The 16,129-nt window shown below is 36.1% G+C and overlaps 1 protein-coding gene across 1 annotated transcript in view; it reads right to left on the reverse strand.

The window, feature by feature from the left end:
- The window catches only part of Vps52 (vacuolar protein sorting 52), a 273,390-nt gene that overhangs the window by 193,135 nt on the left and 64,126 nt on the right, over positions 1-16,129 (reverse strand). The window contains exon 5 of the mRNA XM_090396657.1: positions 15,171-15,238. Within this exon, the coding sequence (XP_090252783.1) occupies positions 15,171-15,238 (68 nt within the window). The remainder of the gene's footprint in view (positions 1-15,170; positions 15,239-16,129) is intronic.

Raw genomic sequence — 16,129 nt, forward strand, 5'->3', positions numbered from 1 at the left:
TTAGTATTGATCTTGATTAGCTTTGAATATACGTGTTAGTCATATTGATCTAGTAGTCTGAAAGCATGAGAGCATGCAATACTTAGATGAATTGAATCGATCTTTGTTAGCAAGTTTTATTTAGAATTTGAACTGGTGTTTTATGATGAATGTGTACTTATTTAACCTAGAGATGTAAGATTAGAGTATTTTGATAATTAGAATGTTCCTTATTGTTTAGCTAGTAAATTAGAATTTTGATATGACATATCTTTGATGTGTGGAAGCTTAATGTATGTAATCTTGATAATTAATAAACATGTTTTTCCTATGTAAGTCTGAGTCTGTCTGAGCATGAGATTGAAATTACCACTCGCTAAAGTTCGAACCTGTGAATAAGGGAAATTAAAGAAAGTTTAGAAAGTTTAGGCCATGACTGCAATGTTGAAGTTTCTATAGGCACTTAATACTTTAATAAGATTAGGTAATACTTAAACTCTGGGAAGGTTTCTTTGTACAAGAACTCTTCTGTACTAGGACTCTGGCTGGTGCAGCTAAAATAAATAAATTTTGTCAGCGTTCCGAATAGAGAAACAGCACCAGAGAGATAGGTTAGAGATTTCAGGCTTAGTTGGTACGACAAGGATTTAAGATAGAAAATTAACAAGAAAGTGACAAACACACAGAAGAAGAAGATATAACAATGGTGCAGTTCCGAAGCGGGTCAGCGCACGGATACATAACACCATCTTCACTAAAAATCGTGCCTAAGCAGCTGAAATGTTTTACTTGTTCCACAGGTTCCCGTTCACAATGCAGTTGACATTCTCAATGATTCTGCCTATTTTCATTGTTTTTGTCTTTTTATTGCTGACCTTCATACCATATCTATTACAACAGTTATTTAATTTAGTCAGGGAATCTTGCAGACTATTTCTTTGCCATTCAGACTTCTTATGTTGATAGTACCTATCTTTAACTCTGGTGATGTTGAGTTGGGGTGTGTTTTCTGATTTGTTCCAGTAGCTGACTTTTCGCTGTTTGCCCTGTTCCCTGGAAAAAACAATAGGGCCTTGTTTAACCAGGCAACGCCCCAGCTGGCATGAAATTTTGTCATGTTGTACCATCATTTTGTATATTGGTTTAAGCTAATAAGAATACAATTTGGTCGGCTAAATCCCAAATTGCCAGCGCATTCTCGTTCGTTCAGTATCCAGGCAGATACCCAACAGGGTGCACCATGAGAAGGTGAGGATTGGACATTAGGTCAGAAGACCTGGTCAGTTCTACGCATTCCATTAAAGGCTATGTGGAGGTCTCCTTTGACCCTTAAGCACCCCATCCTAGTATTCTGATACTAGATATATAGCAAATCTCCTGGATTACATCATCTACCCCTGGACATGCATCATGGAATTTGCACAGTTTTCAAGATATCTGATTGAGTGTAAAATGCATTCAACAAGCTCCCATCCTGAGAAGTCTTCCATGGATGGCCATTTTTCCTCTCTGGTTCTTTATTGCAATGTCAATGTCTTTTTATTGCTGACCTTCATACCATATAGAATATTATCATTTCCTCTCTTCAGATTTTCCTACATATGCAGGAAAACCCTAAGGCTAAATTCTTTCACTTACCCTCTTTCTTCTATACATAAATGACTTTCTCTCATTAACTTCCAACCACAGTTTTACTAGTGATCTTGCTCATTTTAAAACTCTTGCAGTGCTCAAACATTCCAAGCTTTACAATCTTTTGCATCAATACCTTATTGATTTCCATGCAATTTTTATTTAATGATATCAAAATATAGTTGTCTTCTTTTCACAAACAATATTTCAATTCATCACAACTTGCCTCAATAACCATATCCACATAAGATTAAATTGCTCTCTCTTTCTGGGCTGACATTTACCTCTTGCATTTTTTTAGCACTAACATGTCATATCTATAGCATACTCAGCATGCAAAAAAAATGTTATTTTCTGCTAAATGTTACTCTTTCAGCTGCTAATTCTTCCCAAATCAGCTATCCTTAGAATATCAGTCTCACTCACATTGCAAACAGCATACCAAATACATCCCTGCATATGCCATATTTGACAAGTGGGGGGGGGGGGGCATATAAAATATGAAATTAAAAAAAAAACGCCACACTCCTGTACTGTCCAGAAGAGGCAATTAATGACCTTTTCTCTAACAGACTTACTCCAAATGCTACAGACAATCTGTGTCTGCTTTTTTGTCTATTCTATAGGTACTTATAGAATAGACAAAATTTATCTGTACCTATTCAGTGCACCAAATTTCTTCATCAACATTCCCCAAAGATCACAACCTCTACAAATTCAAAAAGAACATCAACAGGTTTTATCTCTCTCTCTCTCTCTTTCTTAATATCTGCCCACACCTGGCATCAATATACTATAAGTTCTGCAGTCATTTATGTAAGGGATTAATACAAATAAATAATAAACTTGGTGCTTGATTATTGATCTCCATCCAAAAGATTACATGAATAAAAAAAGTCTAATATTAGCTAAATAGCAGATATTTTAAATTTCAACCAATGAGATAAATTTTCTGAATATAAGAGCTGATTTTACCAAAGAATTTTTTAACACTTCTAAGAAAAATAAACTAATCAAAACAGTTCCTCTTTGCTTTGGGAATGCCCCAGTTATGTGAAGAGTGATCATATGACCTTTGGTATAATAAAACAATGGCATATAATAATGATTTTGCACTGAGAATTGTCAATATGGATTTTCCTGTAATACTTAAAAAACTATTCAATGGCAGAATCAATGAAAGAAATCATTACTATTAATATAAAATACAGCAGCAGGAACAATACATATATGATTATGTATGAAATAAAATTACACATTAGTTTAAAATTTCATATAGTGTGATTTCAAACTACACATATTCATAACCAAGTATATGCTCAAATGAGTAATGGTTGACTGGAAGTCACATTAGAGAGTGTAAGGTGCTGTGAGTTGAGATTCTGGAGCCAAAAGCCAAGTCATTATTGAAATATAAGCTGTATTTAGGCATAAATGATTCATTTTTTCTGTATTGTATTGCTTAAGGAACAATTGCTTGTTTCTGTGGTTTAAAAAGCTTTTACATTTTGCTATTCTGTACTGTATGTCATGGCACCAATGTGTAGAACAATGGTGGGTGGTTTCAACATGCATGATTTTGTTCACTGCAACAGATGCAGAATATATTGCTTCACAGAATGAAAGAAAGAAAGCAGAGTATGAAATGATTTTATACTCTACTTTCTTTGAATTTTGTATGGTGATTCCATGATAAGAGGAGTGCTTGAGGAGAGTGTAACAAAATGATGTTTCAAGATAAGATTAAGGATGCAAAGAAGGTGAAAGAAATGATTATTTTGATTCGTACTAATGATCTAGAAGTTAAGTGTGGTAAGTGAGAAGATGTGAAAGAGTTGCTACTACAAACAAATAAGAAGAGTGAGAAAGAAAGATGTGAGTTGCCATGGCATAACAGAGGTAAGCTGAGGATAATAGCTATAATTGCTAATGAGTCAGGTTGCATAGAAGGAATGGTGTGGAGTGAATCTGATAGAAGGAAGGAAGATAGAAGGAAGGAATTACATAAAGCTAATGGTTTGCATTTGAATGGATTCAGAGACAAGTGTCTTGAGAAAGTATTGTTCAGTGAGAGTTTGGAAGTACAGAGTCAGGGAAATTAGAATGTTCGGGGAGGGGATGTATGATGAGTGTGGGTCCTGGGAACCTTCATGTGAGTAAGTGGGAGAATAATCACATGATGCTGAATGCAGCTCCTCAGGTTTTTAGCTTTAGTGAGATAATCAATACAAGATTTAAGGGAGGATGTGGGATGAAGAGGGTATTGCTTACACTTGGATAAAGGATTAAACCATAGTTTATGTATACTAATCCCAGAAGTATTCGGAATAAGGGAGAAGAATTTTTGGCATTCATTAGTTCAACCTGGTCAAAGATTATAAGCATTAATGAGACTTCACTGAATGAGATATTCATAGGAATGCAAGGAATAGAGTATTTTCAGAGAGGATAGAGGGAACAGAATGAGAGGAGGGATGTTACCAATGGCAGCAGCAGAATTGAAGTTAAAAAGGATAGAAGTATATCAGGACAGGATGCAGAGTGCAGTTCAAGTGAGACTACCTGGTGAGAGACAGAGGCCAACAGGATGAAGTATATAGTTAATTACTGCTATAAGGGTGGAGGGAAGGGGGGGAGAATGCATATGGCATGATGAAAGTTTTTTTTCAATTAGTTACACTATGCTTTACTTCAACCTTGGTATCATTTCTGGGTCTGGCTCCCACCGATGACCTCATGACTGATGACGTTCTACCTCAATAAAGTTCGAAACCAGTTTGGGTAGTGGGCATTCCCATAATGCAGGCATTATACACACCAGAAAGGATGAATGTTTTGCATTATGGGATACTAAAGCAATTGATGTAAAGCATTAGTCTCTACATACAAGTAGCCCAGTTGTGAAGATACTTCACGTACAAACTTTGTTTGCTTTCGGATAAAGGATTAAACCAAGAATATAATTTCTTAGCATTTTTAATTTGCATATGGCATGCAATGGCAAATTATCACAATGAGTGGAGATCAAGTAATTATTACAAGAATAGATTCATGTTAGTGTTCAATTAAAAAAAAAAAAAAAAAAAAAAAAACTAAAGCTAATAATTAACTAACCAAATTTATTTAGCTTATTACATTACCAAGCCAATATTTTAGATGACGGATGTATTTCCTGTGTTCTTCTAGATAGATACTGGCAGTTCTTCCTGTAGAACACAAAATGGTGGAGAGAATTATTAGTGAACAAATAAGGATAGCTAGTTTTTGGTAAGGTCTTAAGGATGTTTGTTTGAAGGATGTACTTTTTACAAATGCATGCGATTTTTTCCTGAGGTGACCTAATATGTAACCTAAACAGGGGTTTTCAGGTTACTATGGCAGCACTACACGATTGTTCACATTATTAATAATTTCCTATTAACAATTTTTCTCCAAATTAGTCTATTATTTGTCAGAACTTCAATACTGTCATATCTATTCTAAAGAACATTTGACTAAATCAATGACATAGACCTTGGTCTTCCTTTGGGTCTCTTTTTCCTGCCATCCTAGCATCAAACACCTGTTTTAATAATCTTTCCTCTTCCATTCTGTTCAAATGATCACACCATCTTAGATCAGCCCTACAAAATTAATAACGGAAAAAACTCATGTACAAAGATTATTTAATAGTATAATTTTCACCTGTGTGTCACAGGCGAAAATTATACTATTAAATAATCTTTGTACGTGAGTTTTTTCCGTTATTAATTTTGTATCGATATGTCTACTCACGGTATACCTCTTTTAAAACTTAGATTAGCCCTGCTCACACATCCTTGAATTCAAACAATGTTAAGTTCCTTCCTAAATGTCTTCATTTTAATATGATTCTGCCATTGATGGTATCTGTTCAGGCCCCTAATTTTTCTAAGAACTCTCGTATATTTGTAGTCTCTAATCTTTGATCAAGTGTTTTGTTTATAACCCAACTCTCAGATCCAAAACATAAAACTGGTTTGAACACGGGCTTGTATACTGGCTCCAACCTCAAGGACCTCAGACTACAACTTGACATCATCCAAAGCATCATATTACAGAATGGCTTCAACCTCAATAAAAGACTCATTGTATATGTGACACAAGCCCAATCCAACCATAGGAACTCTGACCTGTATGGTGAGTCAATTCCATACATGACAGGAATCTCTGAATCAATTTCAAAGATCCTTAAAAGATATGTAATTACCAATCAGTGTGTAATTAGTTTAGAAAAGTGACTGCAGGAACACTAGTCATACATCATCCATAAAAGGTGAAAAATCTGGCCTGACTCAACATGGACTGAACATTGACCACAACTTATTACATCAATGCCATTTTAAGTTTGAGCATTTTTCAACAGAGAATGCAGAAACACTTTTACTCAGCCCGACTTAAATTAGAACGACTGTCTATCCATAGCAAATATTATTTGGAATTCTCATTCTGATAAACAAGCAATACTCCTACAGTGTACATGCCTGGAATTTTTTACTTTTTATTTCTATTTTATTTATTTTATTATTATATAAATTTTTTATTATTTTATTTCATTTATGTAATCACCATCTGTTGTATGGTGTCTCTAGCACATCACTCATATCTGTTGAAGAGAATAAAAATCCATTGCTGTTATTCTACCTTTTGAATTGCTTGTGCTATGATGATATTAGATTTAGATCAAAATATCTGCATTATTAAATTATTATTATTAATTTCTTGTGACTGTGTGTTTATATTAATATTTTATTATGTCACAAATGCCATTAAAAACTCCCTTACCTTTAAAAAGTGCAGCACTGAACACCGCTTCAGTGCTTTTAATACTCAAATGATGGTATTAACAATTTATCATAAATTGGACAAATGACAGTGCTTTACTTCATGTACTTGTGGTATTATCCTACATCTCAAGCAACTTACAAATTTTCTAATAATTTTAGAACTTTATATACCTGCTATCTGCCCAAGAGTAAATTTCAGTTACAAAATCTGTTAAACTATATAATAAAAATTATTCATTAATTTCTTTTAACAAAATCATCATAGAGTGCCAAGGCAAGAAGTCTGGAGGTGTCTGAGGGAGAAGAAGGTGCCAGAGAAATATGTCAGGTTGGTGCAGGAAATGTACAGAAATGTGAAGACAAGTGTTCGGACCTGTTTGGGACAGACAGAAAGTTTTCAAGTAACAGTTGGCTTGCATCAAGGGTCAGCATTAAGTCCTTTTCTGTTTAATATTGTGATGGAAGTGGTAACAGAGGAGGTGAGAGAAGATGCACCTTGGACAATGCTGTATGCAGATGACATCTTGCTGTGTGTAGATTCAAGAGAAGAAGCGGAAACTAAACTGGAAAGATGGAGAAAAGTACTGGAAGAGAGAGGTATGAGACTGAGCAGAAGTAAGACAGAGTATATGTGTTGCGCAGTGGGCGGTGGCCAGGAGACAGACCTGGAGCTGGAAGGAAATGTCATCAGGAAGGTGAGAGACTTTAGATACTTAGGTTCGACAGTGGAAGAAGATGGAGGAGGTGAGAAGGAAGTGGGATGCAGGATACAAGCAGGTTGGAGGAACTGGAGGGAGATGGCTGGAGTGTTATGTGATAAGAGGGTGCCGATCAATCTGAAAGGCAAAATTTATAGGACAGTAGTGAGGCCAGCTATGACATATGCTATAGAAACTGTGGCCCTAAGGAAAAATAACATTAGCAGGATGGAAGTAGCAGAGATGAGAATGCTTAGGTGGATGTGCGGTGTGACCAGAAAGGATCATCTGAGAAATGACTATGTCAGGGGAACAGTGAAAGTTACGAACTTAGGAGCGAAAATACAGGAGGCAAGGTTGAGATGGTTTGGTCATGTGATGAGGAGGGAGGACGAATATGTCGGAAGAAGGGTCATGCAGATGGATGTGCAAGGAAGGTGGAAGCGTGGGCGGCCAAAGAAGAGATGGAGGGAGCTGGTAGAAGAGGACTTGAAGATGAAGAACTTGGATGTGGTGACAGCCCAAGACAGGAAGGTGTGGAGGAGACTCATAAGAAACAGTGACCCCACTTAAGTGGGAGAAGCTGCAGAAGAAGAAGAAGAAGATCATACCATAGATTGAAAGAGAAACGGCTATTTTTCTGGCAACCTTAATAATAATGAAGGAGATATAAATCTTTTGATGTTTAACTGACATCAAAAATTTAACAGTTAAACATCAAAAGATTTATATCTCCTTCAAAATCATCATACGTTATTCTATTACCTAGTTAATGTGCAAAAAACTTATAATTTAATTTCATGCACTACCTAGCCAGACCAGTTATTCCACAAAAAACCTAGCTGTTCTATAGATTAACAAATTTCATAATTTAACAGTAACACACACACACACATACACACATACTTCTAGAATTATTTTTTTTGTTTGTTTCATATCCATATGCATTATAGCATTAACTTCAAAAATAAGAAAATATGGGGGAGGGGGAAATCCCTGGTTTCAAGGATATCTTCAGAACTGCTCAGCCTGACTTTAATAATCAAACTTGCAGTCATATTAGTCAGAAAAGTGTGAAAAAAATACATCATAACTAGAGCTTGGTGAAATACTCTAAAAATATGAAGGTACTTCAAGAAAATAATTTCCAAAAGCATTTGCAGGTAACATATTTCCAATTTTTACACTAACAGGTAGTGATCTAAAGTGCTTCAAGTATATATTTCAATATTTCATCATAATCATCATCATCATTAAATTCCTGCCATGTACCTGCAAGGGGTGTACAGGATATGATATTATTACATGAAAAATTTACATCATTACTAACTTCCTATCTACAATTTTCCTCCAAATCAGTCTGTTACTTGTCAAGACTCCAACATTACCAGATCTTATATTTCTATTGTCTAAGGCACTTTGTACCGTATCAATCCACCTTTATCTTGGTCTTCCTCTGGGTCGTTTTCCTGCCACCTTGGCAGAGAACACTTGTTTTGCTAATCTTTCCTCGCTCATTCTGTTTAAGTGACCATACCACCTGAGATTAGCTCTGCTAACGCATTCCTGGATGCTGACAATGTCATTTTCTTTCCTAATATTCTCATCTTTAATATGATATTGCCATCGATGCCATCTGTTCACGCCTGTAATCTTTCTCAGAACTCTCATATCTGCAGTCTCTAGTCTTTGGTCAAGTGTTTTACTTCTGACCCAGCTCTCAGATCCATAAGTTAAAACTGGTTTGAACACTGTCTTGTACACAGCTAATTTAGTGTTCCAACTAATTTCTCTCTTATTCCATATGAATTTATTCAGTTGACTTCCTACTATACTAGCTTTGTAGATGCTGTTGTCTATTTCCATATTTAATTTACCATCTTCACTAAAAATTGTGCCTAAGTAGCTGAAATGTTTTACTTGTTCCACAGGTTCTCCATTCACAACACAGTTGACATTTTCAATGATTCTGCCTATTTTCATTATCTTTGTTTTTTTTTTGCTGACCTTCATACCATATCTATTACAACAGTTATTCAATTTGGTTAGAGAAACTTGCAGATAGTAGTGGATTGCTTTAGAAGTATAACATCGTCTGCATAAAGCAAAGAGCTGACCAATTTTGATAACCTGTTTAATACCACTTTCCTTCATAATGTGATCCATATAGATAATGAACAACAGAGGGGATAATGTACATCCCTGTCTCACACCAGATTTAACATTAAACCATCTTCCTATACTTCCTTCAATTATAACTGCTGACTTACAACTCAAACAAAGACTAAGTGTTGCTTGATATAATTACCACCATATAACTGTAGCGTATTGAATAGCTTCTCTCTTGGCACCTTGTTATATGCCTTTTCCAAATCGACAAAACTTAAATACAGATCTTTGTTATATTCCCATGATTTCTCCACTATTTGTCGTAAAGTGACCTGAATCCAGCTTGTTCTTCACCAAGCTTTTCTTCCACAATCCTTCTCAACTGTTTCTCAAGTATACTTGCATATATCTTACCAGGAACACTCAATAGGGATATACCTCTGTAATTCTCACATTCAGTTTTATTTCAGTTTTTATATATGGTACAATGAGAGCTCTACTCCAATCATCGGGAATTCGTCCCTCTGTCCAGGCTTTCTGAACTATGTAGTGCAGCCACTGTAAAACTCTTATATCACCATACTTCAGCATTTCTGGTCGAATATCATCTACTCCTGCTGCCTTTCCACATTTCAAGCCTTTGATGGCTTTTTCTACTTCAAGTATGGATATGCATTCCTGACTGCATGTCTGGTCAGTGTTTTTTATCACTGTGCTGTCATCACTGCTTGTTTCATTTAGCAAATTTTTAAAGTAATTACTCCATACTTCAAGGATATCTTTTTCTCCCGTTTTCATTTCACCTTTATCATCTCTAACTCCTTTTACAGCACTCTTTCCTCCATTCCTAAGCTTCTTCAACAACCTCCAAAATATTTTGCCACCTTCTTGATATTTATTTTCTATGTTCTTGCCAAAGTCCTCCAATGACTTTTGTTTAGCTAATTTTACACACTGTTTAGCTTTCTTACATTTGTCTCTGTATTCTCTAAGAGCACAAGCTGACTTATTTGCCAGGAACTTTTGATATGCTTTCTTCTTTTCCTTCATTGCCTCTTTAACTTCCTGTGTCCACAATGGAGTTCTAATTTTTCTATCCTTGCAGACAACTTCACCACATGCCTCTCTAGCTGAATCAATCAGGGTTTTCTTCAAGCCTTGCCACTGAATCTCCAAGGTTTGGTTCCTGTTCTCAAACTCTTTCATTTTTCCTTCAATAATCTTTATGTATTTTAGTCTACAGTTCACATCTGAGAGCTGCTCAACTTTTATTTGCTTTAAAACTTTCTTACATGTCATTCTTTTCAATATGAAATTCAATTTTATCCTGCTCAAGACTAAATAGTGATCACTTTCAATTTCAAATCCTCTGTACACTCTGGTGTCCTGCAACAGGGAGAAAACATCACTATCAACAATAACATAGTCAATGAGACTTTTCTTATTCCTTGCCTCTTCTCTCCATGTGAATTTGTGCATATTTTTATGTTGGAACATGATGTTAGTAATAACCAGTCCATGTCCTGAGCAGAAATCCAACAGGTATTTGCCATTATTATTAGCTTTGCTCTTTTCTCCAAATTTTCCCAAAACATTTTTGTATGTCTGACAATCACTTTCTACTCTGCTATTTAGATCTCCAACAAGAACCGACTTTTCCTTTTTCATTGTGTAGTTGCTTTTTCTAAAGCATCAAAAAATTCCTACACTTCTACCTTAGTAGAACCTTCTGTGGGACCATAGGCACAAATAAGTCTCATTGTCCAGTTCCCCATTCTGATATTTGCCCAAATCACTCTACTTGACACTGCCTGTCATTCAACAAGAGCCCTGTATTTTGTATTTAATACCATGGCTACTCCTTCTTTTCCTTGATTGTAATTGCCTGAATATAACATTTTGTATTTATTGCTCAGAAAAATCTCACCAGTTTTTATCTTTTTTGTTTCAGTCACACATATTATGTCGATCTGGTACTTATCTAATTCCTCAGCTAGCTCCATTTCTTTGCTATTCAGGCTTCTTATGTTGACAGTACCGATCTTTAACTCTGGTGATGTTGAGTTGGGGTGTGATTTCAGATTTGTTCCAGTAGCTGACTTTTCGCTGTACGCCCTGGTTCCCTGGTGAAAACAATGGGGACCTTGTTTAACCGGGCGATACCCAGCAGGCATGAAATTTTGTCATGTTGTACGGTAGCATTAGGACTGGAACAGAAGCTTTAAGCTTTGGTTTAAATGTAATGGCAATTTTCAGGAGAATTGCCACCTGAGTATCAATCTACTATAATTAAAAGATATGGTTCTCTCAAGGGAAATGCATGTTATTTTCATTATAATAAATTTAGTTTAATCCTTTATCCAGGTGTGAGCAAACAAAGTTTGTGCCTGAAAGTATCTTCAGGACTGGGGTAAGGTGGTACAACACCGGGAAACTCATTGCAACGGTGGAGCAAGCTAACATCACTCCTATCTCAGTATCTCCCATAATGCAAAACATATCTGCAAGGAGATGTGTTTATCTCCCATAATGCAAAACATATCTGCAAGGAGATGTGTTTTGCATTATGGGAGATACTGAGATAGGAGTGATGTTAGCTAGCTCCACCTTTGCAACGAGTTGCCCAGTGTTGTACCACTTTACCCGAGTCCTGAAGATACATTCAAGCGCAAACTTTGTTTACTCACACTTGGATAAAGGATTAAACTAAATTTATTATAGTCTAACCAAGTGAAAAATAAACTTTCAACATCTTTCTCTAAATCCAGAATAATTTAATAAAAAGGTGGCACACCGTTTCACAATTCCTATAGGTAGAGATGACTGTGCTAATGCTTCTGCCTGGTATCTCCACTTGGGCCTGGATACCACTGAAGAGACCTCAATAAAGGTCGAAACTAGTCTGAGTAGTGGCCTTTCCTTAATGCATAACATTATGCATATCCGCAAGGAGATGTGTTTTGCATTATGGGAGATACTGAGATAGGAGTGATGTTAGCTTGCTCCAACTTTGCAACGAGTTGCCTGGTGTTGTACCACCTTACCCTAGTCCTGAAGATACTTTCAGGCCCAAACTTTGTTTGCTCACACTTGGATAAAGGATTAAACTAAATTTATTATAGTCTAACCAAGTGAAAAATAAACTTTCAATGTTTTCATTATAGTATATATATTAGTAACTGATAAGCTTAGGTGTTGATATTTATTCATGACTTATTTTTCACGGTATTAACAACACCACACACACTTTTATCACAAAGATGTTTTATCATCATCATCATCATCAAATTCCTGCCATGTATCCTCAAGGGGTGTACAGGATATGACAGTACTACATGAAAAAATTACATCATTACTAACTTCCTATCTACAATTTTCCTCCAAATCAGTCTGTTACTTGTCAAGACTCCAACATTATCAGATCTTATATTTCTATCGTCTAAGGCACTTTGTACCGTATCAATCCACCTAGATCTTGTTCTTCCTCTGGATCGTTTTCCTGCCAACCTGGCAGAGAACACTTGTTTTGCTAATCTTTCCTCTCCTATTCTATTTAAGTGGCCATACCACCTGAGATTAGCTCTGCTAACGCATTCCTGGATGCTGACAATGTCAAGTTCTTTCCTAACATCCTCATTTTTAATATGATATTGCCATTGATGCCATCTGTTCACGCCTCTAATCGTTCTCAGGACTCTCATATCTGCGGTCTCTAGTCTTTGGTCAAGTGTTTTACTTCTGACCCAGTCGTGACAGTTCCACGTATCAAATTATACATCGAGACCCTATGATGTCTCAAAAGAAAAAAAGTCCGAAAATTACTGAAAAAAGTGACATCATGGCCCGAAGAAATCATCAGAAAAATAAAACCAATTCGTGTTAAACCAACCCGTACTTATGGATTACCAAAAATCCACAAAACTAATATCCCCCCTATGCCCCATAGTCGATAGCATAGATAGTCCCACATATAAACTGGCCAGGCATTTAGCCAAGTCGCTTGTTCCCTTTACTGGCAACTCCTCTACTTTTGTAAAAAATTCAATCCATTTCAAAACACTGGTTAAAAATCTAATCCTAAAAGATTCAGACATAATGGTTAGTTTCGATGTCACCTCCTTATTTACCAATGTACCACTTATAGACACTCTTGATTTAATCAACTCTAAATTTCCCCCAGATATTTTTGAATTATTTCAATTTACCATGAATGCAGGTTACTTTACATGAGGAGGAAAATTCTACAAACAGATTAATGGTACTGCTATGGGTTCCCCATCTCTCACCCCGTTAGCAAATTTTTACATGGAACACTTTTTGAAAACCAAGTACTTACCACAGCTACATACAAGCCACAAGTGTGGTTACGCTATGTAGATGATGTGTTTGCCATCTTTCCCCATGGACAAGACACTTTGGATGCTTTTGACACCTACCTAAACAGCCAACACCCCAAAATTCACTTCACAGTAGAAAAAGAATCAAATAACTGTTTACCATTTCTTGACACATTAGTCACCCGCCTTTCAGATGGATCACTATCTTTTTCTATTTACAGAAAGCCTACACACACAGGAAGATACCTACATAAACAATCACATCATCATTCAGTCCAACAGTACGGCATTTTAAAAACACTTACACACAGAGCCAGAGCCATTTGTTCTAATGATACAGCTCTGACCACTGAACTCCAATACCTGTGCCATACGTTCTTAGTCAACGGCTACAATCCCTACAAAATAGATAAAATACTACATAGGCCCATTACTCTGCTCCCCACCCCCCCTAATACACAAGAATACAACATGACCATTTCTATTCCCTATATCAGAGGTACATCGGAAAAGATAGCCAAAGTATTGTTGAAACATGACCTTCGCACCACTTTCAAACCTCATGTCAAGCTGGCAACACTGATCCGCTCGCCCAAGGATAAACTTCACCCTTTAGCACACCCAGGAGTGTATGAAGTGCCTTGTGACTGTGACTTGGCCTATTATGGGCAAACAGGAAGATCAGCGAATATCCGCCTGGAAGAACATGAAAGATACGTTCACTACTATTACTATGGCAAGTCGGGACTGGCAGACCACGCTTTGGACACTCCTTCACACAGGATTAGATGGAGGAAAACGAATGTGCTATTTAGGAGTTGTTATAGATCTGAAAGATTATTTTTTGAGTCGGCAATGGCTTTGAAGAATTCTCCCAACCTTAACAAATATGGTTGCATTAATTTGCCAAAAATTTGGTAGACGGTTATCCTAAGAAAAACTCCTGGATAGGTGCTGTTTTTTTTTTTCTTCGCTAGAGGGCACCAAAAAAATAGGACTTTAGATCTTCTGTCTTTTACAATTATATTGTTTCACTCACTCACTGTCGCATTTACAACTGTGTTGTGCTCTGATGATGCTGAGTTGAAAATCAGCGAAATATAAGTGTTAATAAAACATCTTTGTGATAAAAGTGTGTGTGGTGCTGTTAATACTGTGAAAAATAAGTCATGTATATTTTAGGGAGTCTTATCTGGAACCTCAGTAGTAGTTTAGCAGTGACCAGTGTTGATAAAAGTCAAGTTACCACAGATGCAGCATCCTGCAGATCAAAAGTATATAGTTAATGTTTTAGTTCACTACTGAGGCATCATAGTAAATTTCAGTAATTGCATCAACTGATGACTTCTTCCTTGGTATCATGTAAATATTTCAATTATTAGTGGTAAGATCTGCTAATATTTAAATATTTTCTTGATACCAAGCAAAAATCTTCAGTAATTCAAACTATTGCTAAAAATACTTACCAAAGTTATGATAAATACTCTTGTTTAAAACTGGATTCACACATTTATGAGGGGGGGGGAATCACTAATTCACAGGGGGGGTAATTATTACAATTTCAAATTTACAAGAAAAAAATAATTGGATAGATCTATTTTAATACTTACCTCCAATATCTCATCACATGCAGTAATTTGATTATGAAGGCTGGCAATATTTTGACTTTCTTGAATATCTTTATTAAGTTAAGCATTGATTTTTAATATCTTTAATAGTTATTATATGTATTAAGTAGTGGTTAATGAAATAAGAATCCACACTTAAAAAATGGAAAGTGATTGTTAAAAATGCAACTGCTATCAAACAAACTGCCAAAAATTTGCTAAACATTATTGGCAACTAAGAAATGAAAATTGACAAAAAACGCACTGAAAACATGAATATCTGGTAAATATTATTATTATTATTATTCGTGACACCTCCAAGGAGTCCAAACACTCATCGCGGGAGGACACCTACTGTACAACTCTCCTTCTCCACTACTACACAGAACCTCTACTACCAATCACCAACATCAACGCCATCTACTGCCCACAACCACTACCACCACAGCTAGTATTTTTTTGTCTGTAAATTGCGTGTGTTCTGAAGGGCCGATTTGTCTGTATGCGGGATGAAAAACCTGAGTTTCCGGGAGAAAAAACCCTGCTAACTCCATATGAGATCAGCTAACTCACCTTCGATTGAAAAAGTTCATATAAGGATTCCTGCCATCATAACGAGAATTGAACTTAGGCCTTTTCTAATCGAAGGGCACAACATACTGTCGTTCTTCCAATTGCTCTACGGAGGCGCTAAATGTATGAGACTATATGAGAGGTGCTAAATATATGCTAAAATATACTAAATAAAAAATTATAAAGATATTAGGGTGGGTCCTACCATTCAGGAGGTTTCTTCTAACAGAAATCTGTTTATTGTGTTTTCACAGTAGTGAAGTTCAATCCCAATACATATCCACATCATAATAATTAGTGCTAGTTGATTGCAAGCACCATCTATCAACTAAAGGAATTATTTGTTCTAAATGACTTAATGGGAAAGAAATTACTACTGAGTCAACTCA

This window comes from Typopeltis vanoorti, chromosome 8 (assembly GCF_054136105.1).
Source record: "Typopeltis vanoorti isolate ZY-2024b chromosome 8, IOZ_Tvanoo_1.0, whole genome shotgun sequence".
Classification (NCBI taxonomy): domain Eukaryota; kingdom Metazoa; phylum Arthropoda; class Arachnida; order Uropygi; family Thelyphonidae; genus Typopeltis; species Typopeltis vanoorti.